Source organism: Phragmites australis, chromosome 2 (assembly GCF_958298935.1).
Source record: "Phragmites australis chromosome 2, lpPhrAust1.1, whole genome shotgun sequence".
NCBI classification, from domain to species: Eukaryota; Viridiplantae; Streptophyta; class Magnoliopsida; order Poales; family Poaceae; genus Phragmites; species Phragmites australis.
Window position 1 is genome coordinate 49,328,794 of NC_084922.1, and position 18,232 is coordinate 49,347,025.

The following is an 18,232-nucleotide window of genomic DNA, read 5'->3' on the forward strand; positions in this document are numbered from 1 at the left end:
ATAGCTCACTTTCGCCTGTATACGTGTAGTTGGACCCATGTTGGGCTGAGGTTATGCGAGCCTAATCGACACTTACGGACGCAAAGAAGGAAAGAAAAGAAGCGTGAAAGGAAACGATCGGGCTTGATGGCAGGAAAAAAGAGCAACTGAGCTCAGGTGAAGTTGCTTTCCCTCGATTACCAATTATTGGGGTTATGACTTGCGAGTGCTCATGACGATGAAACTCTGAGAGGTCAAGGCAAAGAGTCCACAAATGTGCCGATGGACAAGCACATCAGGTAGATATCAGGATCAGGCCCATGCTGACAGGAAGCTACAGTATGAAATGAAATATTTTGTATAGAGACTACTACGGTATTGTCCAATTGGGTAACATCACTCTATGTATGTCGAAATGAGACAGTGACGCAACACAATGCTCTACATTGACTAAGCACAAATGATTTAGGTTGTCTTTCCGCCCCTAAAAAAATCTCTTCAGCTAGGCCTTATATGGGCACAAATAGAATTGCAGAGATTTTTTAGATGGAAGTTGAAGAGACATTGGGTCTGACCAGAACTATCAGCATACACATAAGTCAACCATGGAGCACTCTCGAAGTGTGTGGGGTTCCACAGGGATTAAAGCAATGCATTATTATTAGTATGCCTGCTTCTCTTGAAATGAGGTCAAAATCAATTATCAAAGGCAGGCGAGTGCACAAATGTCTAGCAACCACCATCGGGAATCTGCACAAAACAATATATCTAGTGGCAACCGAAACATCCCTGCCTCCATGCAGCAGGAGTCAAACAATGTTCCAGCGCTAGAGTATGATAACTTTATTCCACATGGAAGATGGACGGAGACATACATGATTACTTGGAATACATACCACAAACAGCCACTAAAAATACTGGCACTAGCATAGCAGCGAGGACAAAAGGAAATTAAAACACAGCAAAATATTCCAGCATCAGCAGCCACTAAAGTTACATCTTACCCCATGGGCCCTGGCAATAGAATTACCTCGTTAAAACATCACAAGAACAGTTTATATTCTTGGATGATCTATCAGATAACACAGCTATAATAAGTTACAAACATGTCATGCCACAACATTTGTCCTCGGTTTTAGGGTTCCATGTTCTTTAGCTGTCGAAATCTACAGTTTGGTTCTAACACCAAGACCAGAACAATTAGATCAGTTAATTAAACTGTTGAAGGCGTTTGTTCTCAGCTCTCAGAATTCCAAATTCTCTCTAACAGTTGAAATCTACAGGCTCTACTCAACCAAGACCAGAACAATTAAATCGGTAAATCAACTGTTGCACGCTAATATCTAGCTGACTGACTAAATGTACAACACTACAGCAGTCTTCCGGGCTCCACAACATATCTGGTGATGCATCACCATGATCATATTCTTCAATGAAACAAAGTCTCTGACACTTGCCGAAGCAAAGCTCCATGATGTACAATCTCATTGGCTGGCTGGCCCTACTGATCTGCAGGTAAGAAACTTCTCCTATTTCCTGTCCGTCGGTGGAGGTGCTGCGGGGTATGGAGGAGGGCCATAAAACGTTCCCTCTAATCCCTGAAAAGCTGGAGGTGGGTTTGGACCACCGGGGAAACCAGGTGGCATCATCATGGGAAAGTTGACCACAGGAGTGTATGATGGAAAAGTGCCATATGGCACTCCAGTCATTGGACCAGGAGGTCCAACAGGAAAGGGTACAAATGGACCTGCTATAGGTGGTACAGGTGAGATTATGTGGGGTGGCGTTGAAGTTGGCGGCGGCGGCGGGATTATTTGGGGTGGTGCTGAAGGTGGCGGCGGTGGTGGGCTAGGCTCTGGTGATGGAGGATACTCAGGTGGTGGTGGTGGTTGAAATGTATCAGGATGTGGGAATGGGGGTGGGGGTGGTGGTAGTGGTGGCTGTGATTGAGGCTGAGAAATATATGGGCCATCCTCTAGCTTCTGCCTCTTATTAACAGAAGAGTACTCTTCTGTTTTCTGCAAAATGTTGCCCCCATTGGCTCGTGAAGACAAAACACCACCGAGGATCTCTTCTGAAGCAGCATCCGAAGAAAATTTTGTCACGGCATTAGCTGCTGCGGCACTGCGCTCACCAACATCTCCCTCCTGTGAATACATTACTGCACTCGATTGTCCCTTCCTAGGAGAACCAGCATTAGCTGAATCTGAAGCAAAGGCAACAGGCATTTCCGGAAGACTGGACTTCTTAAGCCCTTGACTAGATGGCTGATAACTTTCCACATCAATTCCAAGCTCCTGGCAGAGCTCATCAGCTTTCTTGTATCGGGATTGAGCTGCCTGATTCATAATGGAAAAACATCAGTAATGACGGAAACTATATCTTTCCCTAAGGTAAGGAGTTTTAATTGTTTAGATATAAAGGTGACAGGTAGCAGCCCATCCTGCCTCTAAAAGTTTTGCAGCCGATGATTCCATTTTATTACAGGGAATCAACAGTATAATTTTGCACAATAGATGGCCTCGAGACATCTTAGCACACAAGCACATGAGGATGAAGACATGCATTTAAGTATTTCTGTATACAAAAATTCTATTCCTTCAGAAGCATAAGGTGATATCAAATTGTTCAAAAATTATTTGTTCCGTAAGGTGTATTGTTGTTAGAAATTTCGCAAACCTAATTTATCAGAAAAAAAGGCAATGCTGAACATAGGAAAATACCTGAAGCTGCCTTCTGACTTGTTCCACTTTGAGCTCCTGAAAACAAATGAACACAATAAGCATCGAAAGATCCATCCAACAAATATTTTATTAAACCAAATAAAATAGTCCTTACACAGCCATTTACTTTTACACACCTGCTCGTTCAGTGCTTCCTTCAAGTGAGAAATTAGAGTGGCCCTGAGTGATTCTGAAGTTTTGAGTTGCTCAATAGAGTTTTTGATAATGCTATGCTGCTCCTGCAGCTCCTCCGCAAAGCCAGATTCATTCCTGCTACCTGCCCATATGCAAAGAAGAAATTTAAGCTACAGCAGAAAGGAGACAATCAAAGCTCTTGTGAATAAGAATATCTTGTGAATATTATCTTACCTAAATAAGGGTTATTTCCATACGCTTTGTTGAGATTGTCAAAAGTGCTAAAAGCAGCTTGGCATTTTCGTATTAGAGTGTCCTCATCTATATTCAGCACATGCTTGTAGCTAGAGGCAACCTTCTCCAGCAGCTCTCCACCAGGTTTTTTCTGTATGTGTGAGACCGTAAAAATTTGTACACTGTAGTACCAACATCATAGATGAATGATGGTATCAACCTCAACGGAGGGCCATACGAAAATAGAAATAACCAATAAAGTCACATACCAACTTGTTTCTGAGGTCCTTTAACCTTCTAAAAAAGTCATCCTTGAGACTTTGTCCTTGAATATCAAATATTCTACGATCTTCCCATATATCAACCTGTAATGTTCCGAGAGAATTCATCAGATCAAACAGTTATTTATCTGTCAGGAAAGAGAGACATAAACACATAACCGATCATGTCAAAGTGAGTGAATTTAATAGCGAACTAATATTTACATGAGTACACTATCACTCTCTGGTTTTTGCACCACAAGGCTTCACCAGGGCAAGCACAACACAAAAGAATGGAGAAAGTAGGATGGGCGCTAATAAAGGCAGCCAAGATTTTTTGATGTAAAACTGCAATGTTGAAGCAACTTGTCGATGGGTCTCCCTATATGTTACCTTGTGGAACTCACAACAAAGCGTGCCCCTGCATGCTTCCCTAGGTGGGATTACCACGGACAACAGTGGATATGGTGCTTTTACATGTGGGATATAACCCACAGCAGCATAGCTTCATATTTTTGTGAGATTTTCTTATGTTCATTAGACTTTATTGAAATAAAGCTATTTGTTACTTGCAAGGTTAACTAGCCCAGCCAGCTCATGCTCAACTAGAACCACGTTCAAGCCTAAGTCAACTCAAGCTTGAGCTTGAAAGTAAACACCCAAAAACATCACCAAGAAGGTCAAAACCCCAAAAGAGTACCAGGCATATGAAAAGGAAAATGAATCCCAAATTACGGATTCCTGCAGCTTTTGTTTTCCCGAAGACGCATTTGTGCACCACATGATTCACCCCGTGATCGATTGTCCCTATTGCTTGTTCTATTTGTCCGGAACAACTATTGCCAAAAGAGGGTGGGGGAATCCTTGATAAGAGCCCATGTAAGTATGTCACATCGATAGCCTCCCCTACAAAGGCACATGGACCTTTTTTTCCCCATACATGTGATTGCAGTTTCTCCTCATGCGAAATGCTTATCAATGTTTTTCTCTGCTCATGTTTTAAAACAGATATGGAAGTTTATAAGGCTATCCAAATGGATCCACATTTTTTTGAATTTATTCCGAATTTATATATATATAGAAAGTTGCTCACTGTAAGATAAAAGTTCCTATAACTGCCATGAGTCTGCAAGAATCCCACAAGGATATTATTTTTTTAACAACCAAATGTAGTCATAAGAAAAGTTGTATTATAACAAGTTGAAATCTCAAATTAGTAGGAGTTTAAATTTCCTTTAGATGCCTTATAATAGGATAAAAAAAGGAAACACCAATGGACCCAAGAATGGATGTATGTGCATTTGAGAGTCGAGACAAGGAATCAACCCATTGTAGGGTTGAATTGGGAAACAACTTGTTGGATGGGGCCTAAGGGAGAGAAAACGAGTATCGTTTTTGGGAAGGCCAAAGGGTCCTAGTCGGATGGTCATGAAACCGACTCTCCCAAGAGAAAATAGATATGGTTAGAAACTAGAGGTGTTAAAATACGGCCATGAAACCTAGTCGTTAGGAATTCATACATACACAAAACAAATGTTAAAACATGACAAGCATAAGCTCATATAATCATTGTACTATCTAAATCAAGGTATGACATTTTTTTAAAGACATAGGAAAAAACAAACTATTCGTACAAACAATGATCAATAGACAAGCATAAGCTCTACAATTCAGAGCACATGTTTGATTCGTGTTTTGAAACTATTAGGCAACCAAGATGTCGATAAGATGATAGTTTGGTGTTTTGAACATAGGGCTAGGGCATAAGAAAAACACTCCACTAGTAACTTAAGGGAAAAAGTCTACTTTACTCCCCTAAGGTATCTTTTGGCTCATTTAACCCCTCCATCTTTTAATACCGGGCCACTTCACCCCCAATACCAGTTTCACAAGCGGTTTCGATGATGTGTAATGTTGTATTGCCATATGGACCGTCACATCATCACATCTCTCTCTTTCCCCTTGGATCCACATGTAAATTTGTGTGAGAGATAACATAGATGAAACAATCCTCTTCCATTTCTAGAACGAGAGGTGCAGCGATTGCAATACAAAGAAGGTCCGGGCGTGGGAACCAGTGCCAAAGAAAAGGTATCGGAAGGCAAAGGAAAATAGAAAACACGGATTTGGTGGTGGTGGTGTAGCTAGAGATGGTCTGTAGCGGTCCCACAATGGTGTGAGGTGATGAAGATGGTCCTGTAACGGTGGAGGAAGCACACCACCTGCTCCGCAACCAGCAACCATCGCCCAACAGTCTTGCCTTGCAAGAGGTCGTCCCCATCGTCCTCACCGCACGCTCCTGCCAGGAGCCATGCGTCTCCCTCACTCGGCCTCTCCATCCATGCCTACCTTCTCAAGTCTGGCTTGGCCTCCGATCTCCTCACTGCCCACTTCGGTCTACACTCCCTTGCATATAACATGTTCGACCAAATGCCAATGAGGAACACCATGACGTTCAACACTTAAGCATGTAGTACAACTCATTCGTAGCAATCAAGTCCTTCTAAACAACAGAATAGAAAGCATATCCAATCTTCCACTAGAGCTAACAGGGACAATAAATGAGTACAATTGCCAAGATGATTGGAGGAGGTAAGTTGTGCAGCTCGCCAAACGAATCCACAAACTCACAACATTTTTTGTCCTTGTTGGAGCAAGAGAAAACATGAGTTGCTAAGAAACGACCTTAGGCGAATCTGTTTGCCAACTAAACTAGTAGTTCTTCGATAAAAAAATGGTTATTCAATTCCGAAAGAACAGTTACGAGGGCCCAAACGTACTCAATAACTAGTACATATCAGAGATGGAGACAACAAAACAGCAAGCAAAGAAGCCCCCTTCCACAACTAATGCAAATAGTGAACATGTCGAAGATGATCATACTACCATTATTCGCCACGGTAACTGAAGCGCAAGTTACAACTACAAAAGAATCGTTGGCTTGGCTATGATGTCCGTGCTAACAAAGTCATATATGGAATCAGAACCCACAAAAGCAAGAAATATGTGACCATAGATTGCTACCACAAGAGGCATGATTTGCCAGTGCTAATCTTGGTAAAAGCATGTGAATTCATCAAAAGAAGCTTGTTACTAGTATTAGAACACTAACAGGTTTCCATGGTCATCCATCAACATCAACTAGAGTATGTGCTTGCTTGTCAACAATAGGCAGCAAAAAGCACACCAATAGACAACAAAGCTTGATTTTGAATGTTGGAGATGTTGTGACCCTTTAAGGCGCAATACAAGCACCACTAACACCAATATGTTAGTCGTTTGAAGAAAGGTCGGGTATCACATATTGACATCCAATAGCGATCCAGAAAACTCATCAATTACTCGTTACTAGGACAGGGTAAACTAAAAAATGGAAAACCAAAGCACCAAATGTTTGTGTACTCAAACCCTTCGTAGCAAGGTGCATTAATTCGCCCAAGGTATGGATGTGCACCAGTATCCAAATTGCATTTGGCAATACTCCCTTGAAGAAGTGGCATATTGGGCTTCCGTCGTCACATGGCTTCATCATACCAGTTCTGAGCAATACCAAGGTCAAGTGGTATTTAAGCAAGCCAAAGTTCTTCTAAGATGTGTTGCATGTGAAAGAATTTGCCGTAGTGAATGAGCCATCTCAATGGACCATCTTTACCGACCAGTAGGTAAAGATAGCATGACCACGTGTTGCTACCAAATAAAATTAGGGTGATGTTCTTGAAACTAGTTATCAAGGGAACAAGGCTAACACCATCACGTGAGCCTCTACTTGCCTTAAGTAGTAATCATATCTATTGTGGCTATGAGACCACACAATGAGAGAGGTGGCCTCCGAGTACTACCGAAGGGAAGTAACATGAGGTGTAGAGTTTAGGCAAAGAGTGAGTGGAGAAAATGGAATGCATTCAATATGGAGTATCAACCTTGTACATAAGCCTCTGGGGAGGTATTTATACTCATACCTCCCCTCTTTGATTACACAAATGCCCCTGAAAAAGGGATGTTGCCGAGGACAATGTGGTAACTTGCCACCCGGATATTACAATTGCGCCCTTATTTGTGAGGGGCCCAAGACTAAGGGCATGGGCAAACACTGTAGCCCACGCGGGGTACCTACTCCCATACTTGGCTTCAGCGTCTTGGGACCCCATCTTCGTGATTCTCGGCATGATTAGAGGCGACACAAGAGGCCAGGAAAGCTTCAGATGGGTTCACCGGGCCAAGCCAAAGGCTTCTCCTCTTGGGATGCCTTCGGACGCACGTGAGGGATTAGATAAGGATGGAGAGGTTCCTGCCATCTTTCGGCGCTTCACCATTTGGATCGCCGCCGAAGTCACCTGGAAGGCCTTCTCAAACTATGCCTTTGAGTTACATTTAGCACACCTCTGAAGGTCTTCTCAAGCCTTTGACCTTCGCACATCTCCGAAGGCCTTCTTGCGCTTCACCTTCGGACTATCTTCGACGCTCTTCCGAAGGGGGTGGGCCTCCTCGCGAGTGATGACTCGTCTTGTTCGCTTGGGCCATTGGGGGTGAGGGTCCATTTTAACAATACCATTCTCACCCAAGATTGAAGGGTCGTGAGAGGTAGATTCTGAATAGCGTAAGGATTGATTTGATCGGAGAAAATTATCTCCATATGTCATTGTGAGCCCCGAGGAGTAAACTCATCTTGCAATTGGCTTTAATAAGGTCTTCCAACTTTTCGGCAAGGGAGTAAGACCGAAACCATGAAATATGATAGTCTATACCAAGATGTTGTGGGTCAAAATAATGAACGACGGATACAAAATGCAACTTGCAAGGATGGTTAGCCATTGGACAATCCATGGTCATCCGCAGGTAACTTGTAGCTAATTTTGCAATTGAATAAAGGGGAGTGGAAACATAACATTTTCTTTATTGATTGTTCTTCCTCCCTAGTACAATGTTATATAATACTCTTATACTCCCTCCGATTGCAAATGTAGGTTGTTTTAGACTTATGCACAAGAATTAAGAAAGTAGATCAAATGACCTTGTTGTCCTTTATTTATTCCGCATTGAAAAAGATAACTCATTCATTTGTGAGAGTGGTAGTATTTATTAAACAAGGGCAAGACGGGAACAAAAGAGAAAAAAATGCATAGAAGTTCGAGAATGACTTATATTTAGAGAATAGTTGAGGAGGCTAAAACGACCTACATTTGCAACCAGAGGGAGTAGAAAGCAACCAAACATGGAAGTACTAGACATGGAAACTTTGTTCAAGTTAACGAACAAAAGCAAAACAAAACTATTAAATAGTAAGCAAATCTTTTATAATTTAAATGAACTCGATTGGGACCCAATAAAGAGTCGCTAATAGTACCACTCCTTTTTACTTAGACTTCAACTTAGCAAATGGCGATTATCTAGTTCCATGCACCAATTAATCATAGATACTAAACTCACAGTCTAGCAACCTTGCCTATAAAGTAAACGCACAAGTAACATGAAATAGTTATGAACAAATTTGTTATGCGATGATAACTAAAACCACAAATCTGAAAGAACATGAGCGATTAAGTACTTCCATGAATATAAATATCAAGAATATGTTCCACATACCAATCTTTTTACAACATTCCGCCCAAAATCATCGCCGTTGGTGAACACTTCATTCAAGGCAGCAGGGATGACCCTCATGAATTCAGTTATATATCCACTACCTTCCTTTCTGCTATTCTGCATAATGTCATTCGCAAGGTACAGCAAAGATACCCTCCTCTCACAAGGAGCTGAGCGGAACTCGCAGTCCCATGTTTCAACAACTTGTCGGCAGTAGCGATGATGAAAGACACACCAGTGTGACAAAGCTTTTCTCTTGTTAAGCACAACATTATGTGACTGGGTAAAATAAGCTAGCACACGGGGAAATAATCACACAGCAAAAGCAGTCAAGCTGTCCTTGTACGCAGATCAGGAAGATGTGTACCAGAGCAAGGGCCAGTGAATGACTAGCGTAATGCTATTAACTGATCATAGGGATGCATGATCAGTCATGTACTGAATGAATAAGTTTCATTACAACAGTTATCTGAAATGGTCAGATTAACAAGCTATGATTATGCACTAAGCAAACCTTATAAGCCAATGAATTTTGAAATTAAGTCATCTGAGAAGTTAAGATGAATATTATTAGTTGGTTCTGTTTGTGTATTATCCTAAGAGTAACTAGAAAATGTCTAACCCACCCTCTTCATGCAAAACAACACTTAGGGCCACACAGCCACAGTTGCACTGAAGCACATGCAGAAAAGAAAGCACTAAGTTAATGGTGATGGATAAAATTTGCAGGACCACGCCTTGAAACTATCAATAAGGATACTCTCTATACTCTGTTGTGAGCTATTAAGCTTTTCAAGCTTCTGAGCCAAGATCTGCCTGTTGAAACCCGCGCTCATTTTATGTCTCTGCCTTACGAACCTGCAAAAGGCACAACATTAAGCAAGTCCATATTACAAGGTAACCACAGTCCACAAAGCACTTTGTAACGAAATAATGAGTGGAAGACAAAACGAGCATGTTAAAGGTGAACACGTAAAATTCTGGGAACACCCGTTTACTTGATTAGACAGTACATGATAAAAAAAAAGTTACTGATATCTTCACTTGGAAACCATACCATAGACTAACAAAAATATAACTTAAGGTCCATGGTTGTCATTCCTGCGATTGTAATTGCACAGGATATACAGTTTATCATAAGCATTCCATTGAATGGGAAAGGAGAGAATCCACAGAGAGGCACCTGGAATCCACTTTAAAATCCTTTCCTAACTCCCAAACAAGCATTGATTGCCACACACACAGAGTCCTAATCTGACCTTCCAAAAGAGGGGCAACATAAATCCAACCTTTTTGCTAAAGGTCGTACTAGCAGCCCCAAATGCGATGCAGAACCACGGAAGCGGTAAATGAGAGCTACCTCTCCTTACCGAACTGGAAATCATCAGCAGGAGCACAATTCTACCACAACGGACAGCTTCAGCACTGCAACAACTCGAGCAGCACCTGACCGGCCTCGATTCAAAACCAAACCTTGGAGACACGCTTATCACCCAGGAACATACATCAGCAGAGAGCTGTATGTATGTATACAACATTTACGCATACATCACAAACAAACTAGAAAAAAAAAAACAATCCACCGCTCAAAACCAATGGGCATCCTTCGAATGGGGGGGGGGGGGATTTCCACGCATAAACACCCCGAAAAAATAATCTCACCCGCTCGTACCATACAAGCAACAAAACATTAAACTACTAGCGTCTAGCGATCCCTGAAATCCCAGAGCCAGCGAAAAACCTTAGAAACGCAGCGGCAGAGCGAGCTCTAAGCTAGATCAAAACGAGCGTAAGAGAGGAGAGCAGGCCGAGAGATCCCTGACCTTGGTACGCCGGGTCGCTGTGCCGAATTCGAGGGCGCCGCCTAGGGAGCGAGCATTGGAGGGGGTGGGGGGGAATTATAGGGTTTAATCGGGGATTCAGGGGGAGGGATTTTATGGAGGGGTAGGGGAGGGAGGGGGTGGAGTTTTGGGGGAGACGTTACTGCTCGCTGCTGCCTGGATGTGACCGGCGGCGAGGAGGGGAGGGGGGCGCGGGGGGAGGCGAGCTGGATGACGACGCGCGATGAGGTGGGATGGGTTTGGGCTGCGCGGCCCGCCTGATCTGCCCCTCCCCTCGCCTGGTCTATCTTTGGGCCTGGCAGCTTCTGTCAGTGGGGCGTCACCTTATGAAACGGAATTTTTATATTTTTAAATCTAGAAAAATTAATATATTCTCCTGTTTTGCAATTTTGCAATTCTAAAATTATGTTATCCGTTGAAAGAGCGACATATGGTGTCAGTTGGACTGGGCGACGAGACAACGGTAGCATCCACGTGCACCTGTTACGTTTTTTATTTAACGGCGATAGGGCAACGACCTGTTAGAAAGGCGACAGGGCGATGGTATGTTGAAATAGCGACATGTTTTTTATTTAAAGGATGTGTTGACCCTTCTACCTAGCACAGTGCTCACTTGATTGTTTTCCACCGGCGCATAGAGAGTAAAGGAGAGGAGAGGGGCTTCAGGGCTTGTGCCCACTGGTTGGTTGCTTGTGCAATGGGCTGCTACTGCTATGCTATTGCGTGCTCAGGGGTGGGGCCTGCGTGTCAGATGTGAAGGGGATGCTGAGAAACGTGGGACGTGCACGACAGCTCATCGCTGTACAAAGAGTCTGCGTTTCCTCGTGCATGCAGCTCGAGCTAGGTTCTTATCCTCGGACGCCTCGTCTGGCCCAACAAGAAATTGAATCTTTCTCAGACTTTGCATTCCTAGCAAACTTTCTCGAGAAAATTTCTGGAGAAACTTTCTCGACTTCTCAAAAAAAAAGCAAACTTTCTCAAGAAAATTCGGCTTCCCTATGCCTCATATAAAATGGGTATGTTCGAAATGGCAGCGTCTCGGTATATTCTGTGCCATGCAAGATTTTATTTATGTAATTGGGCAGGGAGTATTTTTTATATGGTCCGTACAACTAGCACCTAGATGCTCCGAGAATTTAATATAAAAAACTTCCAAGATTTCTAGCACTGCCTTTTTTTCTGTTGAGATGTGGTGCACTTCTTAGGGTTGCATGCAGACTATATTGAGGTGCATATGAATAAATTAGTAGTTAAAAGAGGAAGAATCAAAAGAGATAAGTTATTTATGTGTTGTGATACTTTGAGATTTTATTAAAAACACCATATTTTGCATATGATCCTTTTTTATATGCAATGAATCTCTCGAGAAAAATATGGTTGTAGTTGCATAAAGCCACTGATGAGTTATATGCTAATGTATTATTGACTAGGGAATGAGAGTGAAAGAATAGAAGTCATTTATGTGCTAAATATGTTGACTGCTTTTATTTGAATTTCCTACCAATAATCAATATATGGTATACACTTTTGCAAGGTTTCATAGACTTTTTGAGGATAAGGATGGTTTAAGTGGTAATTAAGGAAGGATGACGTTTTATGTGTTGACATGCTTTGGTGAATCCATCAATAACATGTAGAGAGGGATCACGTTTTGTTGACATGGTGGACACTTCATGAGATAAGGTTTGATGTAATAGTTATGGTTTGATGTAATAGCATACTTGCATTGTTAAACTATATGCTAATAAATTAGTAACTAATGAAGAATAGCCAAAAGATAGATGCTTTGAGGACTTTATAGCCAAAACTTCTAAAATTTATATGAATGTTTTTTTGTTGAGATGCGGTGAACTTCCCGAGAAAAGGGTTGTTGTAGTTGCATGCAGACATTGCTCAGGTGTATGTGAATAAATTAGTAGCTGACAGAGGAAGAACCAAAAGACAGGAGTCAATTATGTGTTGTGATACTTTGAGATTTTATAAAAAAAATGTTTTTTCATATGATATTTTTCAGATACAATGAACCTCTCAGGAGAAGTGTCGTTGTGGTTGCATAAAGCAACTGATGAGTTGTTTGCTAATAAATTACTAACTAGGGGTATGAGAGTGAAAAGACATATATAAGTCATTTATGTTCTAAAATATGTTGATTGCTTTTTATTTACATTTCCTACCAATAATCAATATATGGTATACAATTTTTAGCAAGGTTTCATGGGCTTCTAAAGATAAAGATGGTTTTAGTGGTAACAAAGGAAGGATAACAAAAGATTGCAGTTGTTTATGTGTTGATATGATTTGGTGACTCTATCAAAAACATGCAGAGAGGGATTGTAATTGAAATAGGAATTAGGAGATTACCGCACATAAAATCGGTGGCAGTGCTGGTTCATTATAAAGAGTTTTGGACGAGCTACAGTGTCATGCCGGGAAATATTCAGAGACTGTGCGCATTGAGCGAGTCTCCCGTAGGTAGTTACGCATGTTATAGAGATGGAGCTACAATCAAGGAGAAGCTAGAATCATGTACACAATATACGTGATGATCTAACAGCTAATAATCTAACGGCTAATCAACTCAACTAAACTAGTCCTCCTTTAATACCCTTCCTCAATTGCAGCTGAGCATCTTCAGGTTGAGATTGTTCTGAATCAATACTAACTGGCTTGTCCCCAAGGGTTTAGTAAAAATGTCTGCTACCTAATCTTGACTGTGTATTAATCTTATGTCTAGGGCCTTCTGTGCTACACGTTCCCACACAAAATGGAAGTCGACCTCAATGTGCTTCATACGCACATGAAAAACTGGATTATCAGAGAGATATATAGCCCCTAGATTATCACACCAAAGGCATAGCGCTCGACCTTGATATATGCCAAGTTAACTAAGCAACGATTGAACCCAGACAACTTCGGCTGTGGCATTTGCTAGAGTTTTATGTTATGATTCGGTATTGGATCTTGAAACGGTGGCTTGTTTGCGAGAGCTCCACGAAATCAAATTATCACCAAAATAGACTGCAAAGCCACTCGTCGATCGTTTGTCATCGGGACAACTAGCCCAGTCGGCATATGAGAATGCACTTACCAGCACTGAACTTGGTCTGTTAATGGAGAGACCCATTGTTTGTGTGAGCTTCAGATACCGAAGAATACGCTTGGCTGCCCCTAGTGAGTGGTTGTTGGCGCAGCAAGGAACTGACAGACACGATTTACACAAAATGCAATGTCTGGTCTAGTAAGTGTGAATATTGTAATGCACCAACGACACTCCTGTACCTAAAAGTATCTTCGACAGACAATTGTTCTCCATTAGTTTTAGCTAGTTTTTTCTAAAGTTGTTAGAGGAGATATAACACCCTTGCACTATGTCATTTGAGCTTTTTGTAATAGATCAGCAATGTATTTGTATTGAGTCAATAATATGCATGTTTTAGTTTTATGTATCTCAATACCCAAAAAGTAATGCAACTCTCCAAGATCTTTGATTGCAAACTCTTGTTGAAGTTGTGCAAGTAGGCTTCTGGTAATACTGTCTGATAAACTAGTGATAATAATGTCATCCACATAGATCTCTATATATACTTTGGTGGCACGATTGCAAAGAATGAAGAGGGAAGAGTCTGCAAGAGATGGTCTAAACTCCGATTCTTGCAATTTTGAGTTCAAACGGGCATACCAGGCCCTTGGTGCCTGTTTGAGTCCATATAGAGCTTTCTTTAGCCGATAAACCTTATCTCTGTGTTGAGGATGTTCATACCCAAGATGTTGCTTCATGTAGACTTCTTCTTCTAGGATCCCATGGAGAAATGCATTTTGAACATCAAGTTATCATAGATTCCAACCTTGTGACACAATTAAAGAGAGAATAAGTCTGATGGTGGCTGGTTTTATCATTGGATTGAATGTATCAGCATATCGATGACATGCCTTTGCTTGAAGCCATTTGCTACCAGTATGGCCTTATATCTTTCTACTGAGCCATCTACTCTTTTCTTGAGCTTGAACACCCACTTGCAATCTATCAGATTCATCTCCATTCTTTGTTGAACCAATTCCCAAGTTTCATTTTTCATTAGTGCTTGATATTCCTCATCCATTGCCAATCTCTAGTTTTCATGCTGAAATGCTTCTAGGTGATTACTTGGTTCCACCACTGCACTCCCTACATATCTAATTATGCAGTCATTGAACTATTTTAGCTTAGAAATATTGTTCTAGAGTCTTGTGCACATCTGATATGGAGCCACAAAAGCAGAAGCAGGAACTGAACTTGTTGGTGATGTGGCAGATTGATCTGTCAATGATGTTGATGAAGGAGCAACTAGAAGAGATTCAGATGTTGTAGTAGAGCTTGAGGGTATCTGAGGTAGATCACCATCAAGTGCCATACCATGTTCTCCCTGAGAAAGAACCATCAGCAGAAACAACAACTTCAGCATTGTTATCGACAACAACAGGTTGATGAATTGTATCCCGCACAACAGAATCAGGCCAAGTAGCATAAGACAAGACATGATCATTAGCCAAATGGTAATCTCTAGACTCATAGCTCCTTGGTGGGAGATGGCTTAGATTATCTGTGGTGGAGGGAATGAGAAGTTGAGATTCAGTTTTGACAAAACCTGAATTTGGTGACATGTTGGAAAAGGGAAAAACAGTCTCATCAATCCTGATATCTCTTGAGATGTAAACTCTCCCTGATTTGGGGTCAAGATACTTATATCCTTTGTGTAACTCACTATACCCTATAAAAACACTTTATACATACCTAAATTGGAGCTAATATCTATTATAGGGCTTGAGATTGAGCCAACAAGCACATCCAAAGGTTTTGAGAAAAGTGTATGAGGGTTTTGTCCCAAACAACTTCTCAACAGGAGTTAGAGATTGAATTTTCTTACTAGGGAGACGATTGATAAGAAAACTAGTAGTATGAAAATGTCACACCCAATTTAACGGATAAAATCAGATACGGCTTATATGTGCCTAGGATGTTCAACACACATAAGGATATCACATGTGAAGTAATATTTAATTCTTACAACAATTGACAAATATTATCTTCTATGAAGATATTAGCAGCGAAACAGAAGCACTGGTACCCAACAACATCGCAGACAAATGACCGGGAGACATACGTCTAGAACGTCACAACCCAACTTGACAGTCTTCAATATTTTCACTCACTGAGCAGCACCATAAATGTCGCATGTCATAGGAAAAATAGCAAGTGTGAGTACATGACATGCTCAACAAGTGCATAGGAGAATAATGATATGCAAGCTTATAATAAGAATAGGCTAACACATGATATATTTGTGTAAATGCAATTAAAGAAAATATATTCAGACTCAAAAGTATTAAGCAGTTATTAAGTGAATGTAACTCAAACGATCCTATAACTATCACTCAAAGCTACCCACCTTGCAAACCATAATTATTTCATATCACCAGATTGTATCCATAACCATATCCATAACCATTACCCAAACCAACCAATTATATGAGGATCCAAGTCTCCCATAACCGCGTGCACGACTGATATATCAGATTTTACACTTTGCATAGATTGTTCAGTTTTTCTCAAGAGTCGTGATTTTGTCACATGCAAGCAAGTGGCTAAAGTATCCATTCTGCCAGTGTTGATCAGGCACATTTCACACTACCTAAGGTGTGTGGGCAGGAGATTATTTAAGACCATTACAAAGTTTCCTTCAGAATGTGGATGTCCGCTAAGGTTTCATCACCGTCAAAGTGGAGTCACACCACCCAGAAACCTCATCTTGCGCCTTGTAGCTCTAGAAAGGATCACTATTTCCTTCCTACATCACCATTCCTACTAGCTAAATGGTTCTGGCTCAATAGTTGTCCCTACACATTCACTCCCACTGTTTGGCACACACAATATGGAATCCCCACTGATTAATAGACCAGGCCCCCATAAGGGCTCATGGTTAGTACGATATTGCTTAGGTTGTCGCTCTACAAACCAATCCTTACTTATGTTACTTGAGAAAATACTAAGCAAACAACATAACTATGATCATCATCAAAACATCTTTGCTCAAGGTCTAAGGTTTCATGTTGCTATACCATTATTCAATTAACCATCATTGTTGTATAAGTTCATTAATCAAGTATAAGATATTTTTCAACATTCTCGACAGCAGGGCTAAGCAATTCTACCCATGAAAGACATATAACCATAAGCCACTTAAGCTTCAAGGAATAATAAGAGAATATTTAGGTAAAACCTAACATAGGTGACTACCCATCAAGTTGACACTACATGCAATTTTATAAATAAAACAGTTTAAAACATAGGTTCAAGATGATCAAGAAGTACACTTTTCTTTTACCTAATGCTACTCAGTGTTGTCGAAACCTTAGCCTTGAAATTGCTCAAACAGATCCGAAGCGTTATCGACTAATCGTGAATTCTATCGATAAACAAAAACAACACCGAATAAACACCAGATAAACTCCAAATTGCACAAATAAGAGAAACAGAACGGTAGACTGGGATCTTGATTGGGCTGAATAAGGAGAACATAATTGACTGAACTTTTTTCGAAGAAAGATAAAGATATATGAACTAGGGTTAAGGTTTCACATGAAATGGTAGAAAGGATTGGTTGAAGCATTAACATATGTGACCTACAAATTCATACTTTATTTTAATATCATAAATCCATGTTTATGATACAATGACATGTAGTTCATGACCTATATGTCATTGTGACAACCACAATTTTACTAATCAAACTAATATATTCATGTTGTAGGGATCTAGATGTTAATGAGCAAAAATTACTATAAAGATATAATAATTAATATCTAAAACTGACATGGTTAGATAGATCTTGTGTTTAGAAAAATATGAGCGTAAAAATCACTCAAATCAAAGCTAAAACAAAAAAGATATGAGACTTTAAAGTTTCAGGGGCTTTTATGCAAAAGAGCTATTTTTTGAATTTCTAGAATTATTTTTTATCAAAAAAGAGGTTTATGGCGTGAACAGAAGGATTAATGATGTCATCATAGAAGGAAATAAAAGAAAATGAAAAAGGAATTGTTGACTGGGCTGACGTGGCAAGCTGACTAGGATGACAACTCAGCAAATACGCTAACGTGCCAGGATGAGGTGGTGGCTGACATGGCAGATCTGCTGACTGGGTTTAAGAAGGACACGTGGCAAGCTCTGATTGGTGATCGAAGGGGTATAAGCATATCTAATCTTAACCGCTCTTTTTGGATTGGACGACCGAGAAGATGTGGTGATCGGAGGGGATCGGGACCACAGCGGAGTGGGGTCAGCACGATAGCGCGCTCGTCGGAGATGGTCGAAAAGGCGCTCTGGTGTACGACTTCTGACGACAAGTGGTGGAATAGCTACGGGAGGGCGCGGGGAACCCGATTGATGGCTTACCTCAGGTGAGATGGCTCGGGAAAGGTGGTCGACAACGGAGGAGGC

At 41.0% G+C, this 18,232-nt stretch overlaps 1 protein-coding gene across 1 annotated transcript; it reads right to left on the reverse strand.

The window, feature by feature from the left end:
- Positions 1–918: 918 nt before the first annotated feature.
- On the reverse strand, positions 919–10,997 carry LOC133909502 (uncharacterized). The gene is made up of 8 exons (XM_062351958.1): positions 10,738–10,997; positions 9,675–9,772; positions 8,915–9,162; positions 3,341–3,436; positions 3,072–3,222; positions 2,840–2,979; positions 2,703–2,738; positions 919–2,318 (listed from the first exon to the last, which is right to left on the reverse strand). Exons 2-8 carry the CDS (start codon positions 9,748–9,750, stop codon positions 1,509–1,511), a joined length of 1,557 nt encoding a protein of 518 aa, XP_062207942.1. The 5' UTR covers positions 9,751–9,772; positions 10,738–10,997; the 3' UTR covers positions 919–1,508.
- Positions 10,998–18,232: the final 7,235 nt, after the last annotated feature.

Coding starts and splice junctions, on each gene's coding strand:
- LOC133909502 (XM_062351958.1), bottom strand. CDS start 9,750: ATGAGCGCGGGTTTCAACAGGCAGATCTTGGCTCAGAAGCTTGAAAAG. Junction 2,980..3,071: donor TGGAAATAACCCTTATTTAG/GTAAGATAATAT, acceptor GCATATGGGCAG/GTAGCAGGAATGAATCTGGC. Junction 2,739..2,839: donor AGGAAGCACTGAACGAGCAG/GTGTGTAAAAGT, acceptor ATTTGTTTTCAG/GAGCTCAAAGTGGAACAAGT.